Here is a 19266-nt window from a genome sequence, read left to right on the forward strand (position 1 = left end):
AAAAAGGAACTAGAAACTATAAGGAGGAGCCAAGAAAAATTAGAAAATTCATTTGCTGAAATGAAAGCTAAGCCAAAGGCAATGAATAATGCAGAAAAATAAGTGATCTGGAAGACAGAATAATGGAAATTACCCAATCAAAACAGTAGACAGAAAACCAAATGAAAAAAAATGAAAGCAATGTAAGAGACCTATGGGATAATATAAAGCGTGCCAATCTATGTATAATAGGGATTCCAGAAGGAGAAAAGGGGATTGAAAATGTATTCGAAGAAATTATGGCTGAAAACTTCCCACATCTAAAGAAGGAAACAGATATCCAGATACAAGAAGCACAGAGGGTCCCAAACAAAATGAACCCAAACAAACCTACACCAAGACATACTATAATAAAAATGGCAAAAGTTAAAGATAAAGAGAGGATTCCAAAGGCAGCAAGAGAAAAACAAAGAGTTAATTACAAGGGAATCCCCTTAAGGTTATCAGCTGATTTCTCCACAGAAACACTGCAAGCCAGAAGGGAGCGGCAAAATATATTCAAAGTTTTGAGAGGGAAAAATCTGCAAACTAAAATACTCTATCCAGCAAGATTATCATTTAGAATAGGAGGGGAAATAAAGAAGTTCTCAGACAAGCAAAAACTAAAAGAATACAGCAATACCAAACCTATCCTAAAAGAAATATTGAAAGGTCTTCTCTAAATACAAAAGAAGAAGATATAGGAAAGGGGAAATCACAGTTGAAAAGTAAATCACTTAAGTTAGCCAGTATACAGATCAAAAAGAAAAAAAAAAAAAAAACCCTACTGTGAAAGGATGATAAACACAAGAAACAGCAAAAGGATAAATACGAAGCTGTAAAAAAGGACATCAAAATCATAAAACGTGGGGAAGGAGAGAAAATGTAGATTCCTGTTTTTTAGAATGTGTTTGAGCTTATATGACTATCAGTCTAAAGCAAGCAGATATAGGAAGGGGTTAACATACTTGAAAAACAGGGCAACCACAAATCAAAAACATACACTAGATCCACAAAAACCAAAAAGAAGAGAACACAAGCATAAAATAAAAGGAAATCATCAAACCACAAAAAAGAAAAGGAACAACAACAAAAATCCATAGAATCAACTGGAAAACAAGGTTTAAAATGGCAGTGGATACATATGTATCAATAATTACCTTAAATGTCAGTGGACTGAATGCTCAAATCAAGACAGAGTGGCAGACTGGATAAAAAAACAAGAGCCTACAATATGCTGCTTACAAGAGACCCGTCTTAGGGCAAAGGACACACACAGATTGAAAGTGAGGGGATGGAAAAAGATATTTCATGCAAATGGAAATGACAAGAAAGCAGGAGTTGCAAAACTCATATCAGACTATAAAATACACTTTAAAACAAAGGCCATAAAGGAAAAGAACACTATATAATGGTAAAAGGATCAGTACAGGAAGAGGATTTTACAATCGTCAACATATATGCACCTAACATAGGAGCACCAAATCCGTAAAACACTAACAGACATAAAGGAAGAAATTGACTGGAATACAATAGGAGATTTTAACACCCCACACATCAATGGACAGATCTTCTAGATAATCAATAAGGCAAGAGAGATCCTAAATGATGGAATAGGACAGTTAGACTTAATTGATATTTTCAAGACATTACATCAAAAAAAACAAAAAACAAAAAACCAGAATACACATCTTTTCAAGTGCACGTGGAACATTCTCTAGGATTGACCACATACTAGGGCACAAAACTAATAACCTCAACAAATTTAAGAGTATAGAGATCATTTCAAGCATCTTCTCTGACCACAACAGCATGAAACTAGAAATCAACCACAGGAAAAGAAATGAGAAAAAAATGATTATATGAAGACTAAACCATATGCTACTAAAAACTAATAGGTCAATGAGGAAATCAAAAAGGAAATTAAAAGGTACCTTGAGACAAACAACAATGAAAACACAACCACACAAAATCTATGGGATACAGCAAAAGCGCTTCTTAGAGGGAAGTTCATAGCGATACACGCCTTCCTCAAAAAAACAAGAAAACATCTCACCAACCTAACATACCACCTAACATACCAACCTAACATACCAGCTAAAAGAATTAGAAAAAGAAGAAAAACCAAAACCTGAAGTCAGCAGAAGGAAGGAAATAATAAATATCAGGGAGGAAATAAACTGAGATTAAAAAAACAATAGAAAAAAATTAATAAAACCAAGAGCTGGTTCTTTGAAGGGGTAAACAAAATTGACAAACCTCTGGCCAGGCTCACCAAGAAAAAAGAGAGAACCCAAATAAGCAAATTAAGAAATGAAAAAGGAGAAATCTCAACCGATACCACAGAAATACAAAAACCCGTAAGAGAATACTATGAACAATTATATGCAAACAAATTTGACAACCTAGAAGAAACGGACAACTTTCTAGAAACATATAGCCCACCAAAACTGAATCAAGAAGAAGTAGATAATTTGAACAGACTGATTCACTAGAAGTGAAATAGAATCTGTAAAAAAACAAAACAAAACAAGACTCCCTACAAACAAAAGTCTGGGACCAGATGGCTTCACAGGTGAATTCTACAAAACATACAAAGAAGAACTTATACCCATCCTTCTCAAACTCTTCCAAAAGACTGAAGAGGAGGGAACACTCCCAAAGACATTCTATGAAGCCACCATCACCCTGATACCAAAGCCAAAGATACCACCAAAAAAGAAAATCACAGGCCAATATCTTTGATGAACATAGATGCAAAAATTCTCAACAAAACATTAGCAAACTGAATCCAACAACACATAAAAAAGATCATACTCCACAACCAAGCAGGATTCATCCCAAGTTCACAAGGATGGTTCAACATATGCACATCAATCAGTGTAATACACCACATAAAAGTAAAAAACCACATGATCATCAAAAGATGCAGAAAAAGCCTTTAACAAAATTCAAAATCCATTCATGATAAAAACATAGTAAAAGCCATTTATGACAAACCCAAATACAGTATACTCAACGGTGGAAAGTTGAAAGCCTTTCCACTAAAATCTGGAACAAGACAAGGATGCCCACCCTCACCACTTCTATTCAACACAGTATTGGAAGTCCTAGCCACAGCCATCAGAAAGGAAATAAAAGGTATTCAAATTGGAAGGGAAGAGGTAAAACTGTCACTATATGCAGATGACATGATACCATATACATAGAAAACCCTAAGGACTCCACACAAAAACTACTAAATCTAATAAGTGAATTCAGCAAAGTAGCAGGATATAAGATTAACATTCAGAAATTGGTTGCATTTCTTTACACTAACAATGAAATATCAGAAAGGGAATGTAAAAAACAATACCTTTTAAAATCACACCAACAAACAAAAAAACCCTAGGAATAAACCTGAGCAAGGAGGTGAAAGACTCACATGCTGAGAACTATAAAACATTAATAAAGGAAATTAAAGAGGATTCAAAGAAATGGAAAGATATCCCATGCTCTTGGATTAGAAGAATGTTGCTAAAATGGCAATACTACCCAAAGCAATCTACAAATTTAATGAGATCCCTATCAAATTACCCATGACATTTTTCACAGAATTAGAAAAATAATCCAAAATTTATATGGAACCATAAAAGACCCAGAATTGCCAAAGCAATCCTGAGGAAACAAAAACAGAGCAGGAGGCATAACTCTTCCAGACTTCAGACAATACTACAAAGCTACAGTAAGCAAAACAATGGATCAATGGAACAGAATTGACAGCCCAGAAATAAACCCACACACCTACGGTCAGTTAATCGTCTACAAAGGAGGCAAGAATATAAACAGGAAAAAGTCTCTTCAGTAAGTAGTGCTGGGAAAGTTGGACAGCTGCATGGTAAGTCAATGAAGTTAGACCAAACCCTCACACCATGCAGAAAAATAAACTCAAAATGGCTTAAAGACTTAAACATAAGACACGACACCATAAAACTCCTAGAACAGAGCAGAGGCAAAACAGTATTTGACATAAATTGTACCAGTGTTTTCTTAGGTCAGTTTCCCAAGGTAATAGAAATAAAACCAAGAATAAACAAATGGGACCTAATCAAACTTACAAGCTTTTGCACAGCAAAAGGAAACCATAAAAAAAACAAAAAGACAACCTATGGACTGCGAGGAAGTATTTCCAAATGATGAGGCTGACAAGGATTTAATTCCCCAAATAAACAAACTGCTCATGCAACTCAACAACAAAAACACAACCCAATCAAAAAATGGGCAGAAGACCTTAATAGACATTTCTCCAAAGAAGACATACAGATGGCCAGTAGGCACATGAAAAGATGCTCAACATCACTAATTATTAGAGAAATGCAAATCAAAACTACAATGAGGTACCACCTCACATCAGTCAGAATGGCCATCATTAAAAACTTTACAAATAACAAATGCTGGAGAGGGTGTGGAGAAAAGGGAACCCTCCTACACTATTGGTGGGAATGTAAATTGGTGCAGCCACTATGGAAAACAGTACGGAGGTTCCTCAGAAAACTAAAAATAGAACTACCATACGATCCAGCAATCCCAGTCCTGGGCATATACACCTGGACAAAACTATAATTCAAGAAGATACATGCACCTCTATGTTCATAGCAGCACTATACACAATACCCAAGACATGGAAACAACCTAAATGTCCATCAACAGATGAATGGATAAAGATGTGGTGTGTCTGTGTGTGTATATATACATACATATATATATATATATATATATATATATATATATATATATATCGCGCGCATGTGTGCGCACACACACAATGGACTACTACTCAGCCATAAAAAAGAATGAAATAATGCCATTTGCAGCAACATGGATGGACCTAAAGATTATACTAAGTGAAGTCAGAAAGAAAAAGACAAATACCATATGATATCACTTATAAGTGGAATCTAAAATATGGCACAAATGAACCTATCTACAAAACAGAAACAGACTCACAGACATACAGAACAGACTTGTAGTTGCCAAGGGGGAAGGGGGAAGGGGGGAGGGGGGAGGGAGAGGGATGGACTGGGAATTTGGGGTTAGCAGATGCAAACTATTACATACAGAATGATAACAACAAGGTCCTACTGTATAGCACAGGGAACTATATCCATCCAATCTCCTGGGATAAACCACAATGGAAAAAAATATACAAAAAGAATGTATATGTGTGTATAACTGAGTCACTTGGCTGTATAGCAGAAATTAGCACACATTGTAAATTATCCTCCCTACCAAGGAGGATAAGTGGGAATGAAGCACTCTGTAAAAGACACTTATAAAGCATATTAGAGATAAATTGGCCTAAGAAGCAAAGCAAGCAAGAGTTACAAGAGTGATCAAGTTTCTGCTACTATATCTAGCTGCTATAATATCAAGCGTTATAGAGCCCTTTTTATCTTAATCGTTCATTAGAATATAGATAACTAATTTCTCAAAATGTTGAAAAGTCTGTACACACTACAGAAACTATGCACATTACAAAGGTGTATTAATCTCTGATACTGATCTGCAAAGTACAAAAATGAAATATTTGGGGTATTTAAAAAGTAAACATTTAAACTTGGGTGTGCACAAGAAGCGTAAATGATTCCTGAATTCATAAGAGATAAAAGGTTTATAAGATGAGAGGGTTTTTTTTTTTTTTATGGAGTATTTGCAGTTTTGTGTGCTTTTTTTTTTTTTTAATTTATTTATTTTTATTCATTTATGGCTGTGTTGGGTCTTCGCTTCTGTGCGAGGGCTTTCTCCAGTTGTGGCAAGCGGGGGCCACTCTTCACTGCGGTGCGCAGGCCCCTCACCATCGCAGCCTCTCCCGCCGCGGAGCACAGGCTCCAGATGTGCAGGCTCAGCAATTGTGGCTCACGGGCCCAGCCACTCCGCGGCACGCGGGATCCTCCCAGACCAGGGCCCAAACCCGTGTCCCCTGCATTGGCAGGCAGACTCTCAACCACTGCGCCACCAGGGAAGCCCGAGAGCGTTTTTATATTAACCAGACTTAAGAATCTGTGCCAGTGTCTCTACTCGCCTCCCTGCACCCCACCCTTTCCCTCCTCTCTCCCGCTGAACTCTCCAGGTAAGTTATCTGGGTAGATGTGTATGTCACTTTGGTGGCCAGTCCTCTGAAGATAAAGGTAATGGTGCGTGTATAGTCAAAGCCCAGCATATTGTTGTATACACAGTGTGCACTTAATATCTCCTCATTAAATTCAATCAGATGCAATATGGTACAGGAAACAGTGAAATAACTAGGGATGCAAAGTGCCTACATCCTCTATCCCAGAAAAATGTTGTGTCCTCCCTAAAAAGTCATCCTGAAAAGACAAACAATTGATCCTAAGAGAGAAACTAACAAAGCATGACTGTCTGCTTACAAGACTTGTGGGTCACTCCACTTTGTCAGACAGAGCTCTTCCAGCAACTCTTCTTCATCCAAGATCTCCAAAATGGACTCTTTGAAGATTTTAATATCTGTTTCTAACTCTGACAGGCTGTAAGAGTAGTTGCATAGAAATGATCAATAACATAAACCTATAAAAATATTTCCCTACAAGAATAGTGCCTTTTTAGTGTCTTATCAAGTAGATCCACTTATAAATTCATGGTAAACACTGATTTGTAAAAAAAATTTTTTTTATATTTATGCACTCTGAGAATCAATTCCCAATCCCAAAACTACATTAAGTGGTAAAATTAACCAATGATATAATTTTCAGCATATATTATTTATCTCAGAAACATATAATCACTGTGATTTAAGCTCTGGGCTTAGAAATTTATCTTTACTCTTAATAAGTATGGCAGTGATGAACAGACTATTTACTTTTAATTCATAAAAACATCCTAATATTTTCAGACAAAGAACTACTGATTCAGGAATTTTAACTGTTAACTCCTGAATGGATTTTTAGGGGGTACAAATCCTGAGGGCATGTTCATTCAGTCTGTAATATAAATTAAAATATTATCCTTAAATTCTGGAATGCATTATGATAAAAAAACCCATGGACCTTGGAGGGAAAGAAAATTGGATTTGAGTCTAGATTTGCTATTTAGTAGCTGTTAAAGTTTAGACAAGTTACTTAGACCTCAGTTTTCTTATCTTCAAAATGAGGACCATGTCAACAGGATTGCTGACAGGATGAGATGACATCACACACATAAAAGAGACTGATACAGCATTTCATGCAAAATAGCTTTTCAATAAACATTAGTTTGTGTGCCCCCTTTAGCTCAACTTCCCACCTAGGCTACTTTCTTACTTTAAAGTTATGAAAGACAGTGAAAACCAAATATGGAAATGAAGGTACTGAGAGTAAGTCACAAAGTAAAAAAATGTCATTACCACTAGCAAGACTAGTTGGTATTTTTAAAACAGCTAAGAATTACACTAATTTTGGACCTGAATTTACGTTAAACATTTCACTGTTAAGACTACTGAAAGAGAAGTTTAAGACATTTGTGTCTAACTCCCAACTTGGTAAATCACCCTTATTTACCTTTTGCCATTTTGTAGTAAGATGTGCAGTTTGCTTCTGTCTATGGAAGAATGTTTGGGATCCACTAAAGCTTCCAATGTCTCAAGGATCAGTGGTTGCAAAATGCTAAGTTTCCCCTGAAGAGTGTTGATCTAGATAACAACATGACCTTTCATAAGAATTAAAACAATCTTTTTAGAATACTCAGGGTCAGTGAATCCTCTGATTAAATACAGAAATCTGTAATAGCTAGGAAGGCTGGTAACATTTCAGAACATGGTCACTGCTGGAACGCCCATCCCAGATGATTAAAAACTAGACGTCCCAGGTTAAAAGATAACCATGCATAATGTTGTTAGTAAGCTCCCATTTGGTTGCTAGGGAATTAACTCCCATAAGACTCTTCCCCCTACAGACACCAGACACTTATTATGAAAGGAATGGAGGACTGATTAAAAGAAAAGCTGCCGTTCTTTGGTTAAAACATAAACTTTACATCTGGTAAACAATACATATGTTCTTTGTAAATAGGATACAATTCAAAACTCCTATGAACAAGGCTCTTTTGAAAACCAAAACATACCTTAAACTTTACAAAATAAACTTGAAAAGTCAAAAGTGTATTTATTATTCGGGTTAATATAGGCACAGCAGGAATCAATCAGCAGGTATACATTGATACAGCTATACTAGTTCTTAAAATATTAAAATTCTTCCATACCTGTTGGTAAACAGCATAAGAGCAGCTGAATTAAGCAGTAAGATTAATTAATAATGTAAATTCCAACATATACTATCCATCCCAGCATCAGCTCCTGAGAGCTTAGTCAGTCTGTGTAGCTTGCCACTGACTATTGTTTATACCTTCGTTTCTTTCCATTTTTTCCCTGCTTAGTAACTGGGCTTCAACTAGACACCATCTCATTGGCTGGCACCAGCTGGTGCTATTGCCTCATTAACCTGAGTAAGGAACAGAGCCATCTCCTACTCCCTCAGTAGAGCAAGGCAGACAAAGAAGGGTGCCAGGTTCCACCAACCCCCCCTCCCGCCACCTCATGTCCCCTTTACTCTCCCCTCTTCTTCTCCCACTCTGGCTCATGGCACTGACTCTTGCATGTAGCCAGGTCCTGAACAGTACTATCCTGACTAATAGGGGGAAGAAAAGATGATGAAAGATTTGTCGGGGCCAGGAAAGCAGTGACCATCCTTGTTCAGAGCCTGACAGGATCCTCAGACACTCAATGATGATCAAATTAAAGGAGGAATCGTAAGAAGAATTCTACACGGTTTCTATGTCAAACTAGGTCTCAGACACAGGCATCATTTAGCTAGCTCAAACAAAGGATTACACAAACAAAGAATGATCTGGAAACTATCAGAATGATTTGATGAAAGATTCGTGCTATAATATTTATCATGTGCAAGCAGTTACACAACAAGTTAGAGAATAAAATGGAGTACAGTTAAAACCTTTTGATATGTTCATTTATATCATATTTAGGGTAAGTATTTTGAATTAGCATCCCTGAATACACTTATTAAAATTGAACAACGGATAGACAACCTGAAATGTGCTTCACTGAATGTCACAACATGACTGTCAAAGAGACTCTATGTATACCATACCTAGAGACTTTAGATCTATTTGTTTGGGTCATAAAGTTTAAGAATTAAGTACTTTCTGCATATAAGACCCTTAGAAATGTTTTTATTTGGGGGGAGGGTGTGGTTAGGGAAAGTGCTATTAAAACAATACCAATGTGTCTTCCTCCTCAATAGCACTGTAAAACCAGAAAACATTCAAGAAGCTAAATAAAAACAGGCTTACCCGATATTGCAGGAGTGCTTCTATAGCTCTAAATTCAAAAGGTAAAGGGTATGTGACAAGTTGACCCTCTCCAGCCAACTGTGAAGGGAGTTCCCGGAACAGCCACTGCTCTAAATTTAAATTACGATAATCTAGTATCAGAAGACACTCTGGAGTTATCACAGCTTTCAAATACTGGGGGGAGAAAAAACAAAAAACATATATATATATACACACACACACACACACACATATATATATATATGTACACACACACACACATGCACATGTAAGTTGTAGAGTTGTAGGGAAAAAATAACCTTCATAAAATAGGATTTAATATTCTATTAATTTTGGACTAAGCCTAAACCAAATCACTGTTCATTTGGTTTTTCAAAAAAAGTCAAGACTTTTTTTTTAAAGAGAGGAAGCCTAAAATAAATCCAAGTCTTGATACCTCTAACTCAGTCTCAACAGAACTAGAATTAAACAAATTATGTATTTATTAGGACTTCCAGGGTGATCATGAGAAATATAGAGAACAAAGGAAATAAGATAAGGTCTTCTTAAAAGTCAGGTATTCAGCAGACTTTTAGAAAAGATTTAGCTTAATCATGATTAGTTTGGCTGAAATGGGAAAGTTTCCTTTTTAAAATATCACCAAAACACATTAAGCTAATTCAAAATGATAAAGATAAAATGTATCCTTAGTGCTCTAATTTAGAACACTATGAAATTAAAAATTTATTCTGAAAAGAAAGACTGACGTCTTTTATGTTAGAAGAGTAACACAGAAGAGTAGTAGCCTGTGGCCACTGTATTACTGATATAAAAATCAGAAATTTTTCTTTCCCATTTTCCCCATTTTACAGCTGACCCTTGAACAACACTGGCATGAACCATGCGGGTCCACTTACATGCAGATTGTTTTCAGTAGTAAATACCGCAGTACTACACTACCTGTGGTTGGCTGAATCTGAGGATGTGCAACAGCAGATATGGAGGAACCGTGACTATAAGTTACATGTGGATTTTTGACCGTGTGGAGGTTCAGCGCCCCCAACCCCCATGTGGCTCAAGGGTCAACTACAATATGAACATGTTTATTCAGAAAAGTTGAAAAATTACACAGTGAATACCTATACACATACCAATTCAATGATACGATTAACATTCTGCTGAATTTGCTTTATCACATACTTCTCTATCTCTTCATTAAAGAGGTACTGTTTTGAAGGGTGCTAGCTATTGATAATAAAAGTGAAGAATGTGTTTTGGAGAAAAATCACTTGGGAAAAGACTGCTTCCCTTTTTAATGTTTTAAAAAGTTAATTCTAGATAAATTGACAAAAACATGCCATCAAAGACTTCTTGAAGAAAGCAAGTCTCATGTCCACTGCAGGGCCGATACCATTGACACCTGCGTCCCCTCATCTATGTCCAAATCTTAAACGTTAGCCCACCAAAATAACTTAAAGCTTTCCATAAAAATAAAAAATTAAATTAAGATGATAAACTTTAAAGGATATTCTTAGGCTATTCGGAAAACCAGAATATATTCTTAGTAGCTGAAGTTACGCTACAATTACACATAACCGTATACGACTGAAAATGTCTATTATAAATCAAGATTCTTTCTCTTATTTCAGAAACTAGAGACTAAATTCAAACAGTGAGAATGGAGACCGAAGTCAGATCTTTTCCATCATAAACAGAGCAGAGCTATGCCTGCTGAGCATATGTATATAATCCACGTAAAATGAGTTTTACTCTTAACAACATGTTATATTATAAAATATTCTATGTTTCACATAGCTATTTTTATTACGAAATTACTTTTAACCTAGTTATTGATCAAGATAGTTAGGAAGTAACTTTTATAAGACTGCAGTGGAGAAATGTATATGGAATAAAATCCTTTACCTCCATTCTCATGATAATCCTATTGTTTCTGGTTGTGATACTCATTAAATGCTGAAACCTCAAATCTCTGGCTTGAAGACCTAATTCTTGATATAAATCAGTTTTCTTCCTTTCTATAAAAGAAACATGTTCAATAAAAAGAGTGGGTAAACCAATATACCGAAAAGTTTAGATTTTTATATCAGAGTATCCCTCCCACCACCAAGATAATCTTCTATTACTACCAGAAACAAGAGCTAAAATGGGTCTTTTTAATACCCATTTCTACCTCAAAAACATACTCAGGCTAAATCTGGTCAAACTAATTTTTCTTTTCTCCTTTTAACCACACTTCATAAAATTTCTCTGTACTTAGAAAAGCCCTTTGGGACCAATATAAAAACCATAGCTATACATCACTGGAATTTACAGTATCAATCTCTAGCTCTAGATTCATGGATTTTTAAATATGAACTGTATAGAACTACAGTTCTATTTTCTATTTTTTCCTTACTACATTATCAACTTCAGCATTTTAAATCTATGAACAGACAAGTTCAATTTTCTTTGTTCTTGGACTAATACAAAACGAGAAAATAAAGTCAGTTCTCACACTAGATTCTCCTGAAAACTAAATTTATTACCTAAGAGAAAGCAAAACAGATGAAGAAACTCAAGAAATGATGCTGGTAATACTAGCATCTATTCTTGTAATATCAAGCCACACCTGTGATAGAGCTCTAAGTAGAACCACCTTTTGAAGGAGATGCCGAGCCAAAAAAACGCCCAAAATACTCCACTAGGATCTTAGCAACAGCAGGAACAGGACCACGGGGTAGGAAGGACATGGGAGACCTGAAACCTGCACCTGAGGTCAGACAGTAAAGTAATGCTTGGTTTCATTTAAAAAAGTAACCGTCCATGAGAGCCATCACTGGCAGAGTTCCATCTGACTGCCATCCAGTGCCCTGTCCCTTCTGTCTGCTGTCACCCACTGCTACTGCAATAACAGTGGTATTATGTGATTCTCTGCCTTCAACATGGTACAGGAGGAGAGGGACATGAGGACCGGGGCAGTGAAAGGGAGACTCAGGAAGAGAAACAAAAGGGAGAAGAGTGCTTCTCTCTGAGCTGCACACCAGCCTACGCTCTTCCTTTAACATCCTGTTCGAGTGAAAGTGGCCTCCTGAAACAACAACAACACAGGTCAGGTGTTGCCAGTTCCAATTAGGACAGATGGGCAAGTGCTGAAAAAGATCTCCTTCAACACATCCATATATGCAAAGAATATTCTACTCAAAATATTATAATTTCTTGACTTCCAGTGGGTTCACTCATTCATTGATGAGTGATTTAAAAGAAAATTACAAATACTCACCAAAAGAAGTAACCTTTCCCCCTTTGTCAAATTTTGTCTGGAGAGAGATAATAAAATATTATTTTCTCCCAAATCAGTACATTATTTATGGTATCATATCATACGGTATTATAATTCTCCCAAATACTGAAATACAGATAAAAACTATAACTGCCCTTAAGTTAAATTCAGTTATGAGTTAAGGGTCAAAAAAAAAAAATTCCCTTTCCCTTTGCTAGGACAAATCTGACCTTGGATTAACTTTCTAACTGGGTTCCCTGGGAGATCTGATAAAGGAGTGTCAGTTGTGTTAATAGGCAACAACGCTTATGGTAAAAGTGCCCAATGACTGGTAGACAGACTGCTCTGGACTGGAAAGACTAAGAACAGACTACAGACACCTGTTGGGAAGCCATGGTTCTGCCTTTCCCGAGTGTAGTGGTTCTTGTAACTGACTGCTCCTTGTGGGAGCCCTGGATGTGTCTCTGGGATGGTTACAAGATACTGGCACTAGAGGGCCTTGGGATCCTAAAACGAGGTGGATCTCACACCCACATTTGAGAATATCCTCTCCTCTCACCTGAGCTGTCACACAGGGGGCCACAGGAGCCCCTGCATGGCTGTAAGGACTTCTTTTGAAGAGAAAACACCTAATGCTGCCCTTCTGCACGTCCTATCCTTTATCCTTTTGAACAGACTGGGACCAAGTGTGGCTTATCTGGTGAATCTAAGTATCTATGGGAGGCTATGAAGTCTCTCTGGTGGGTGTTGCAGAATCAATAAATGTTTACAAAAAGACCTCTTCTGAGAGTTTAAAAAGAGGACACAATGCAGAAACTGTACTTATTTCCTATAAAGCAGAGGGAAGGTTTTCCTGTAATACTTGTCCATAGTCAAGTTTGAAGATGTCAAATAATATTTAATGAATCACTAGGTACTGGGCTGTGTTAATTACTATTAAATATGCATTTTCAGGAAGACACACTCTAAGATACAGTTGTAGGTCCAAGTCCTGGGTTATTACCATGGAAAATACACATGCTGTGTTAATAATAACACAATAAAACCTCACAATATATATTTCAGCTTGCTTCTCATGAGCAAAGATAAGATCAACAGGATTATATGAGTATCATAAAACATCAGAGTTCAAGGGAAATTTACATCAAGGGAAGCTTTATGTTTTGTGTAATACACACTAGCTTTCCTCCTTACACTTATTTCACAAATATATACATCTGCTGCAGAAAATTTGAAAATAAAGATAAATAAAACTATTTGGTCACAAATTTTTAGAGAAAATCATGCTAATATTTTACTGAATGTCCTTCCAGACTTTTTCCTATTAAATATATTCATGTTACACACACTTCTTTGCAGTCTTCCCTCCACCTTCAAGTTAACAATGTATGGTGAATATTTTTGCATCTCAGTATTTATATTTTTTCCTTAATGGGATTTTTTTGATTTAAAAAAAAAAAAACATGAGATCAGACAAACTGATTTTTTAAAAAAATGTTTACCTTGTAATGTAACTCACATTATTTCAAATAGCATCAACTGATTTTAAGTGCTCTTGGTAGACAATGATTTCACCTGCAAAGAACCTTCTTTCAATATTTAACATCTGATTTTGTCCTGTTAATTAAACTGGCTAACTCTTCCAGAACAGTGAATAACAGTGATAACCCCCAGAACTACGTGTAAAAGTTATCTTGTTCTGTATAGTTGATAAAGAAAAGTTCTTATGTTAGTAAGCCTAAATAATAAGGATGATATATAATGGCTAATATACACTGAATGCTTACCATGCATGAGGTATTATTTTTAAGGGTTTTACATATGTGAGTTAATTTAAATCTCACAATTCTATAAGGTGGGTACTTTTACCCCCAAGTATACAGATGAGAAAACTAGGGCACAAAGATGTTATCATAACTTGTCCAAGTCCATCCAGTTAGTAAGAGACAGAGTTGAGATCTGAATTTAGAAACTCTGGCTCAGAGCAAGCACTTTATTTTTCTCTCTCTAAATATGTGTGTGTGAGACACACCATTTGTGTTATTTTATTCAGTTTTTTTCCTGAAAAAAAGAGAAAGCTGCAGAGATCATGACCCTTCAAAGCATGCACTCTCAGCTAATACACTGTGCTGCCCTCAAAATGCTTCTGCATATAGTATGTTGCATAGCACAGGTTCAAGCCGTTTTGTAATTAACAGCCTTCAAGGACTTCTAAATAGATTTCTGGAGAAATCTTGAGGATTCAAATAGGAAGCTCTGAATTGTGATTTGAGCCACCTGTTCTAGTATTAAAAGATGAGCTCTACAGTCATTAGCAAAGTTTCAAGAGTGCTGTGAAGCAAACCTAGCTGGTACTCAGGTCACTGGCTAAGCAAAAGACAATGACTTATAAGTATAAGGATTCATTATAAAACAAAGTAAGTAATATTATCAAACGGACCACACAAACTCACCACAGTAAACACCGGGGCTACACTGGCTAAAGTGGCTTGAGAGACATCAGAAGTTCTAAACTGGTGAATTTCACCTGAAAAACGAAGCAGAGAATTCATTATGATCATATGATTGGTTTTCACATATAGCTAAGATACAATTCTCACAGTATGTGGAGGTCTTCAGACTATTTTACTATGTTTTGAATCTTTTTCCTAGAGGGAAAATAAGAAACACTCTTGTTAATATTTGTAGGTGATAATGTTAGGTTTGGCAATGAATGAGTAGCTTAGGTGAGGCATTAGAATAATCTATGGAATCCAATCACCGCTTTTCCTTTCTAAGTATTATTGATATCTTATAGTTGGATGAATAAGTGTATAACAATGTTCTGAGATTAAAATAAAATGTCCATTCTTTTTTGCCTAGTTTAGAAAGGCTCTTCAGGCAAGTTACATTGGTACAGTTTAGAAAACATACATTCCAAGAACCACCTGACATTTCAGCATTTCAATATCAGGATTATTTGACCTATAAATTATGAAACCTACTGATTTTACTTCTATGTATTGACTTCTTTTTCACAGATATACTTTAGAGTGAACATACTTATGAAATAACCTACTGCACTGGAATGGAGACCCCAGTGAACTGGAATAAAGACAAATCTTTATTTGAAAATAAACCTATTTAAAACATGTGATTTAAACTGAGCTGAAGTGAGCTCTCGAGCATAACCAAATAAATTTAATGCCTGACAAAGGACACTGTTCAAAATACTAAACATAAGAGGAATGAACAGAATTCCTATCTACAGAACGTGTAGATATATTCTCATTTCTGATCTTATTCCTTCCTATTACATTTAAAGACATGTAATTTGTTACCACCTGAGGTTTGTTGGTTCCCTTCTACAAAATGCAAACTATGTTATGAGGGTCAGCTGAATAAAGGTTAAAGAGCTACACATCAGCATTTCCTAATCAGTCACAAGTTAGATAAAATGTTACCATCTAATGTTTTGTCCTAAAACATTAGATGGGCTGAACCTGGGTTCCCAGGGATTTACCAAACAAAGAAGGGAATATGAAATGTAACCCAATTTGGAAAGAGTCTCCTAATGGGTACGGGGAAGAAGGTGGAGATGGTGAGTTACTTCGGGAGCATTTTGAGAGTACAACTGAGAAACCTGAGGACATTTTTTGCGAAGCCATATATTTTAAAGCCTTTTGTTTCTCAGCAATATTAGCACCCACACTGTCACATCTGTGAAAATGTCAACGTATTACCGTCATGCTCTATCATTCAGGGGAAAAAAAAATAACTCAAATTTCAACCCCTCTCCCCCCCATCTCCTGACTCCTTCTGGCTGGCTGGTTACACAGTACTTGGGAAAAAAGTCAGATCTTTCTCAGAAGCAACTCTTCCCATTAAGTTTCAAAGTCTTCAGCCTCACTTCTAGGTGCGTCCCCACCCCTTACCTGAGCAACGGGACAAAGGTATAAATGTGTCCGTCCATAAGGAAGAGACAGAAGACAGGGAAGATACTTAAAAAAATATTTCAGGTAGATAAGCCTAATCTTAGCTTCAGCACTATGATGACAGATAAGAGCGAAACTCTTTTAAAAAAATCTTTTCACAAGCGCACTTAAGCCTGGAGATTTGCAGCTGGGCGGTGGGAAAGACAGAGGCCTGTCGGGTCGGGCTCTAGCTGGTCACAAGGCGCAGTGCTCAGTCGCGTTCGGAGCTGGTGGGACGCAAGCTCGACCCACGGACCTGTGCAAGGGGACAAGAGCCGGGCGCCCAAGGGCGGACCTGGAGACCGAGGCCGGAGAAGCCACAGCCACGTGGGCTCCGGCGGTCGGGTCGGGGCCCTGGGTTCACGGCAAGCCCGGCGTCCCGGGGCTGCGGGGCGGAGAGGGGAGTACCTGCCGTGGGGAGCCGGCGGGGCCCGTACAGCGGCGCGGCCCACCTCCTTCTGAGCAGTTCGGCGGCGCGGCCGCAGGCGGCAACGGAGCGAGTCCCGGGGGTCAAGCCCAAGGCCAGAGCGCACAGGGTGCGCCGGGGCAACCTCACCGCGCGGGGCAGGAGCTGGGCCAACCTCCGCAGGCATTCCATGGCGCTGGAGCGAGGAGGAGGCAGCTGCAAGACCCCAGCCCTTCATACCTGACGGCAGCGGAGCAGCCGGCTCTTCGCGACCTCACGCGAGCGCCCAAGCTGCGGCCGCTGCCTACCGGGCATGCGCGGAGCGCGCCTGCGTCTAATTTCTCGCGCATGCTCGGAAGGTGCCTTTGGGTGGGCATCTCGTATCCCTCGGCCAATCGGAGTTTGTCTCCTACACCTGAGTCTGTACCTGTAAAGCGTGTAGGGACCGGCTCGGGGGGGCGGGGCGCGTTTACCTGCGTGAGTCGAACTCTCTAACCTAGCTTCGACCCATACGGCCTTGGAGCGGTCAGGTCGGCGCGTAGAGTGTCGATTATTTCTATTAACTAGTAATCGTTAAATGTGAAAAAATACCCAGCATGTATATAATGCTTTGCGGTCTCTGGAGCATTTTCATACGTATGATGCAGTCTGCAATTTGGAAGTGAAGAAATTATGCCCATTGCCAACTCAATTTATATTTAAGTTTAATGTAGCAAAAATAACCGTCATATGGAATAATATATTAAATTTTGCTAGTGAAGACTGAGGAACATAAACGCGTAGGATTTATAGTCCGTATTTAATCAAATGTAAGATAGTATCAATTTCAAGGTGCCATTTTATATACCACCAAGAAAGAAAAATCGCTGATAAACTTTGCTCTCTAATTATATCATTTAAGAGTCATCCCAATTTCAGTCTGTAAAAGAAAAAAAAGTGAGGCTTAGAATTGATGAAATATAGTATATATACATCTTTTTAAAGTGTGAGTTAATAGACTTGTCCCTTACAAGGTAGAAATGCAAGGCAGACACAAGTTTCACAGATTACCATTCAATCGCTATGTATGAATACAGAGCTGAGGAAGCACGAGAGAACTTTTTCCCCCCCTGTAGGATATTGAGACTGAGGATGGATTAGGAGGCAGTAGACAGAGAGAAGGCTTACAAAACAGGGGACATCTGACTTGAGCATTGAGGGCAAAGGAGGACTTCAAGCAGTGCTTCCTTGGCAGTGGGATGGGGTGGGGTTTGGAAAGTCTGGAAAAGAGCCCTGGGTATATAGTACATGGCTGGTAGATTTTTCATGTAACTAAGGGCAACAAGGATGAAATACATCTTTCAAGAACATTGCGTGCCTTCAGAGACATTTCTTGGAAACAATATGTGATAACTTTTTAAAAACTTAGTCCCCAGCATGAAGAGACAACTCTGTTTAAGATGACCCTTACAGAGCCTTAGAAAAACTCTGGGACATGGCCAGACACATGGCCTTAAAACTCATGTCAAGGATTTAGAATTTCATCTGAGAAGGGTGGGAGCTATTGCGGGGACTTTGAGCAGAGAAGTAAATCTGATTTATGTTTAAATGGATTGTTCAGGCTGTGTGGGGGAGAGATTACAGAAAGGTAAGTGTGGAACCAGAGAGATGGTGATGATGGTTTGGGTTAAGGTGGAGGTGGTGGAGAAGGGGAGACTGGATGGGTTTGGTGCTATAAACTGAAGGCTGAGTTGACAAGATTTGCAGATTGGATGTAAATAAAGAGGCATAGAAGCTGACTCCAAATTTTTTGGCCTAAACAACTGGGCAATCATGGTGCCATTTACTGAGCTAGGGAATTTTGGAGAGGAGCAAGTTTAGATGGAGAGCAGATGATGGCTTGGCGTTTGGTTCCGGGCATGTTAAATTTGAGAGCTCTACTAGACAGATATCTAAGCATAGATATCAAGTAAGCAGTGTGGAGTCTGGGGAGATTTTGGAGCTAGATATATACATTTGGGACTATATAGAAATATTTAAAGCCATATGATTGGGTAAAATCTCTTAGGAAGTGAGACAGGAAAGAGAAAAGTTCCTGTGATTCAGCTCTAGGTCCTCCAACATTTAATGGTTAAGAATCGAAGATGGATGCAGCAGAATACGAGAATGCATGGCCAGGAAGGAGGAGTAAAATTAGAGAGGGTGGGATCCTTGAAGCTAAGTGGAGAAAGTGTGTCAGGAATGAGGAAGTGATCAGTTATGTCAAATACTACTGTTTGGTAAGTGAGAAATGAGACTTGTCTATAGTGGGT

At 37.9% G+C, this 19266-nt stretch overlaps 1 protein-coding gene across 6 annotated transcripts in view; it reads right to left on the reverse strand.

The window, feature by feature from the left end:
* Window positions 1-17312, reverse strand: part of MRS2 (magnesium transporter MRS2) — a 35390-nt gene extending 18078 nt beyond the window's left edge. For 5 of the 6 annotated variants that reach the window (XR_014232475.1, XR_014232476.1, XM_082346401.1 and 2 more), the window contains exons 1-7: window positions 16978-17311; window positions 15070-15143; window positions 12617-12653; window positions 11260-11372; window positions 9358-9531; window positions 7551-7681; window positions 6426-6542 (exon numbers count right to left, since the gene is read on the reverse strand). Coding sequence is in view for 4 of the 6 variants with exons in the window: in XM_082346401.1 (XP_082202527.1) it covers window positions 6426-6542; window positions 7551-7681; window positions 9358-9531; window positions 11260-11372; window positions 12617-12653; window positions 15070-15143; window positions 16978-17167 (836 nt within the window). In the remaining 2 variants the exon portion in view is untranslated. Of the gene's footprint in view, window positions 1-6425; window positions 6543-7550; window positions 7682-9357; window positions 9532-11259; window positions 11373-12616; window positions 12654-15069; window positions 15144-16977 lie in introns of all 6 variants that reach the window. The other variant, XM_082346403.1, reaches the window with a different exon arrangement.
* Window positions 17313-19266: the final 1954 nt, after the last annotated feature.

The sequence above is a fragment of the Balaenoptera borealis genome (assembly GCF_965194805.1).
Source record: "Balaenoptera borealis genome assembly, chromosome: 12".
NCBI classification, from domain to species: domain Eukaryota; kingdom Metazoa; phylum Chordata; class Mammalia; order Artiodactyla; family Balaenopteridae; genus Balaenoptera; species Balaenoptera borealis.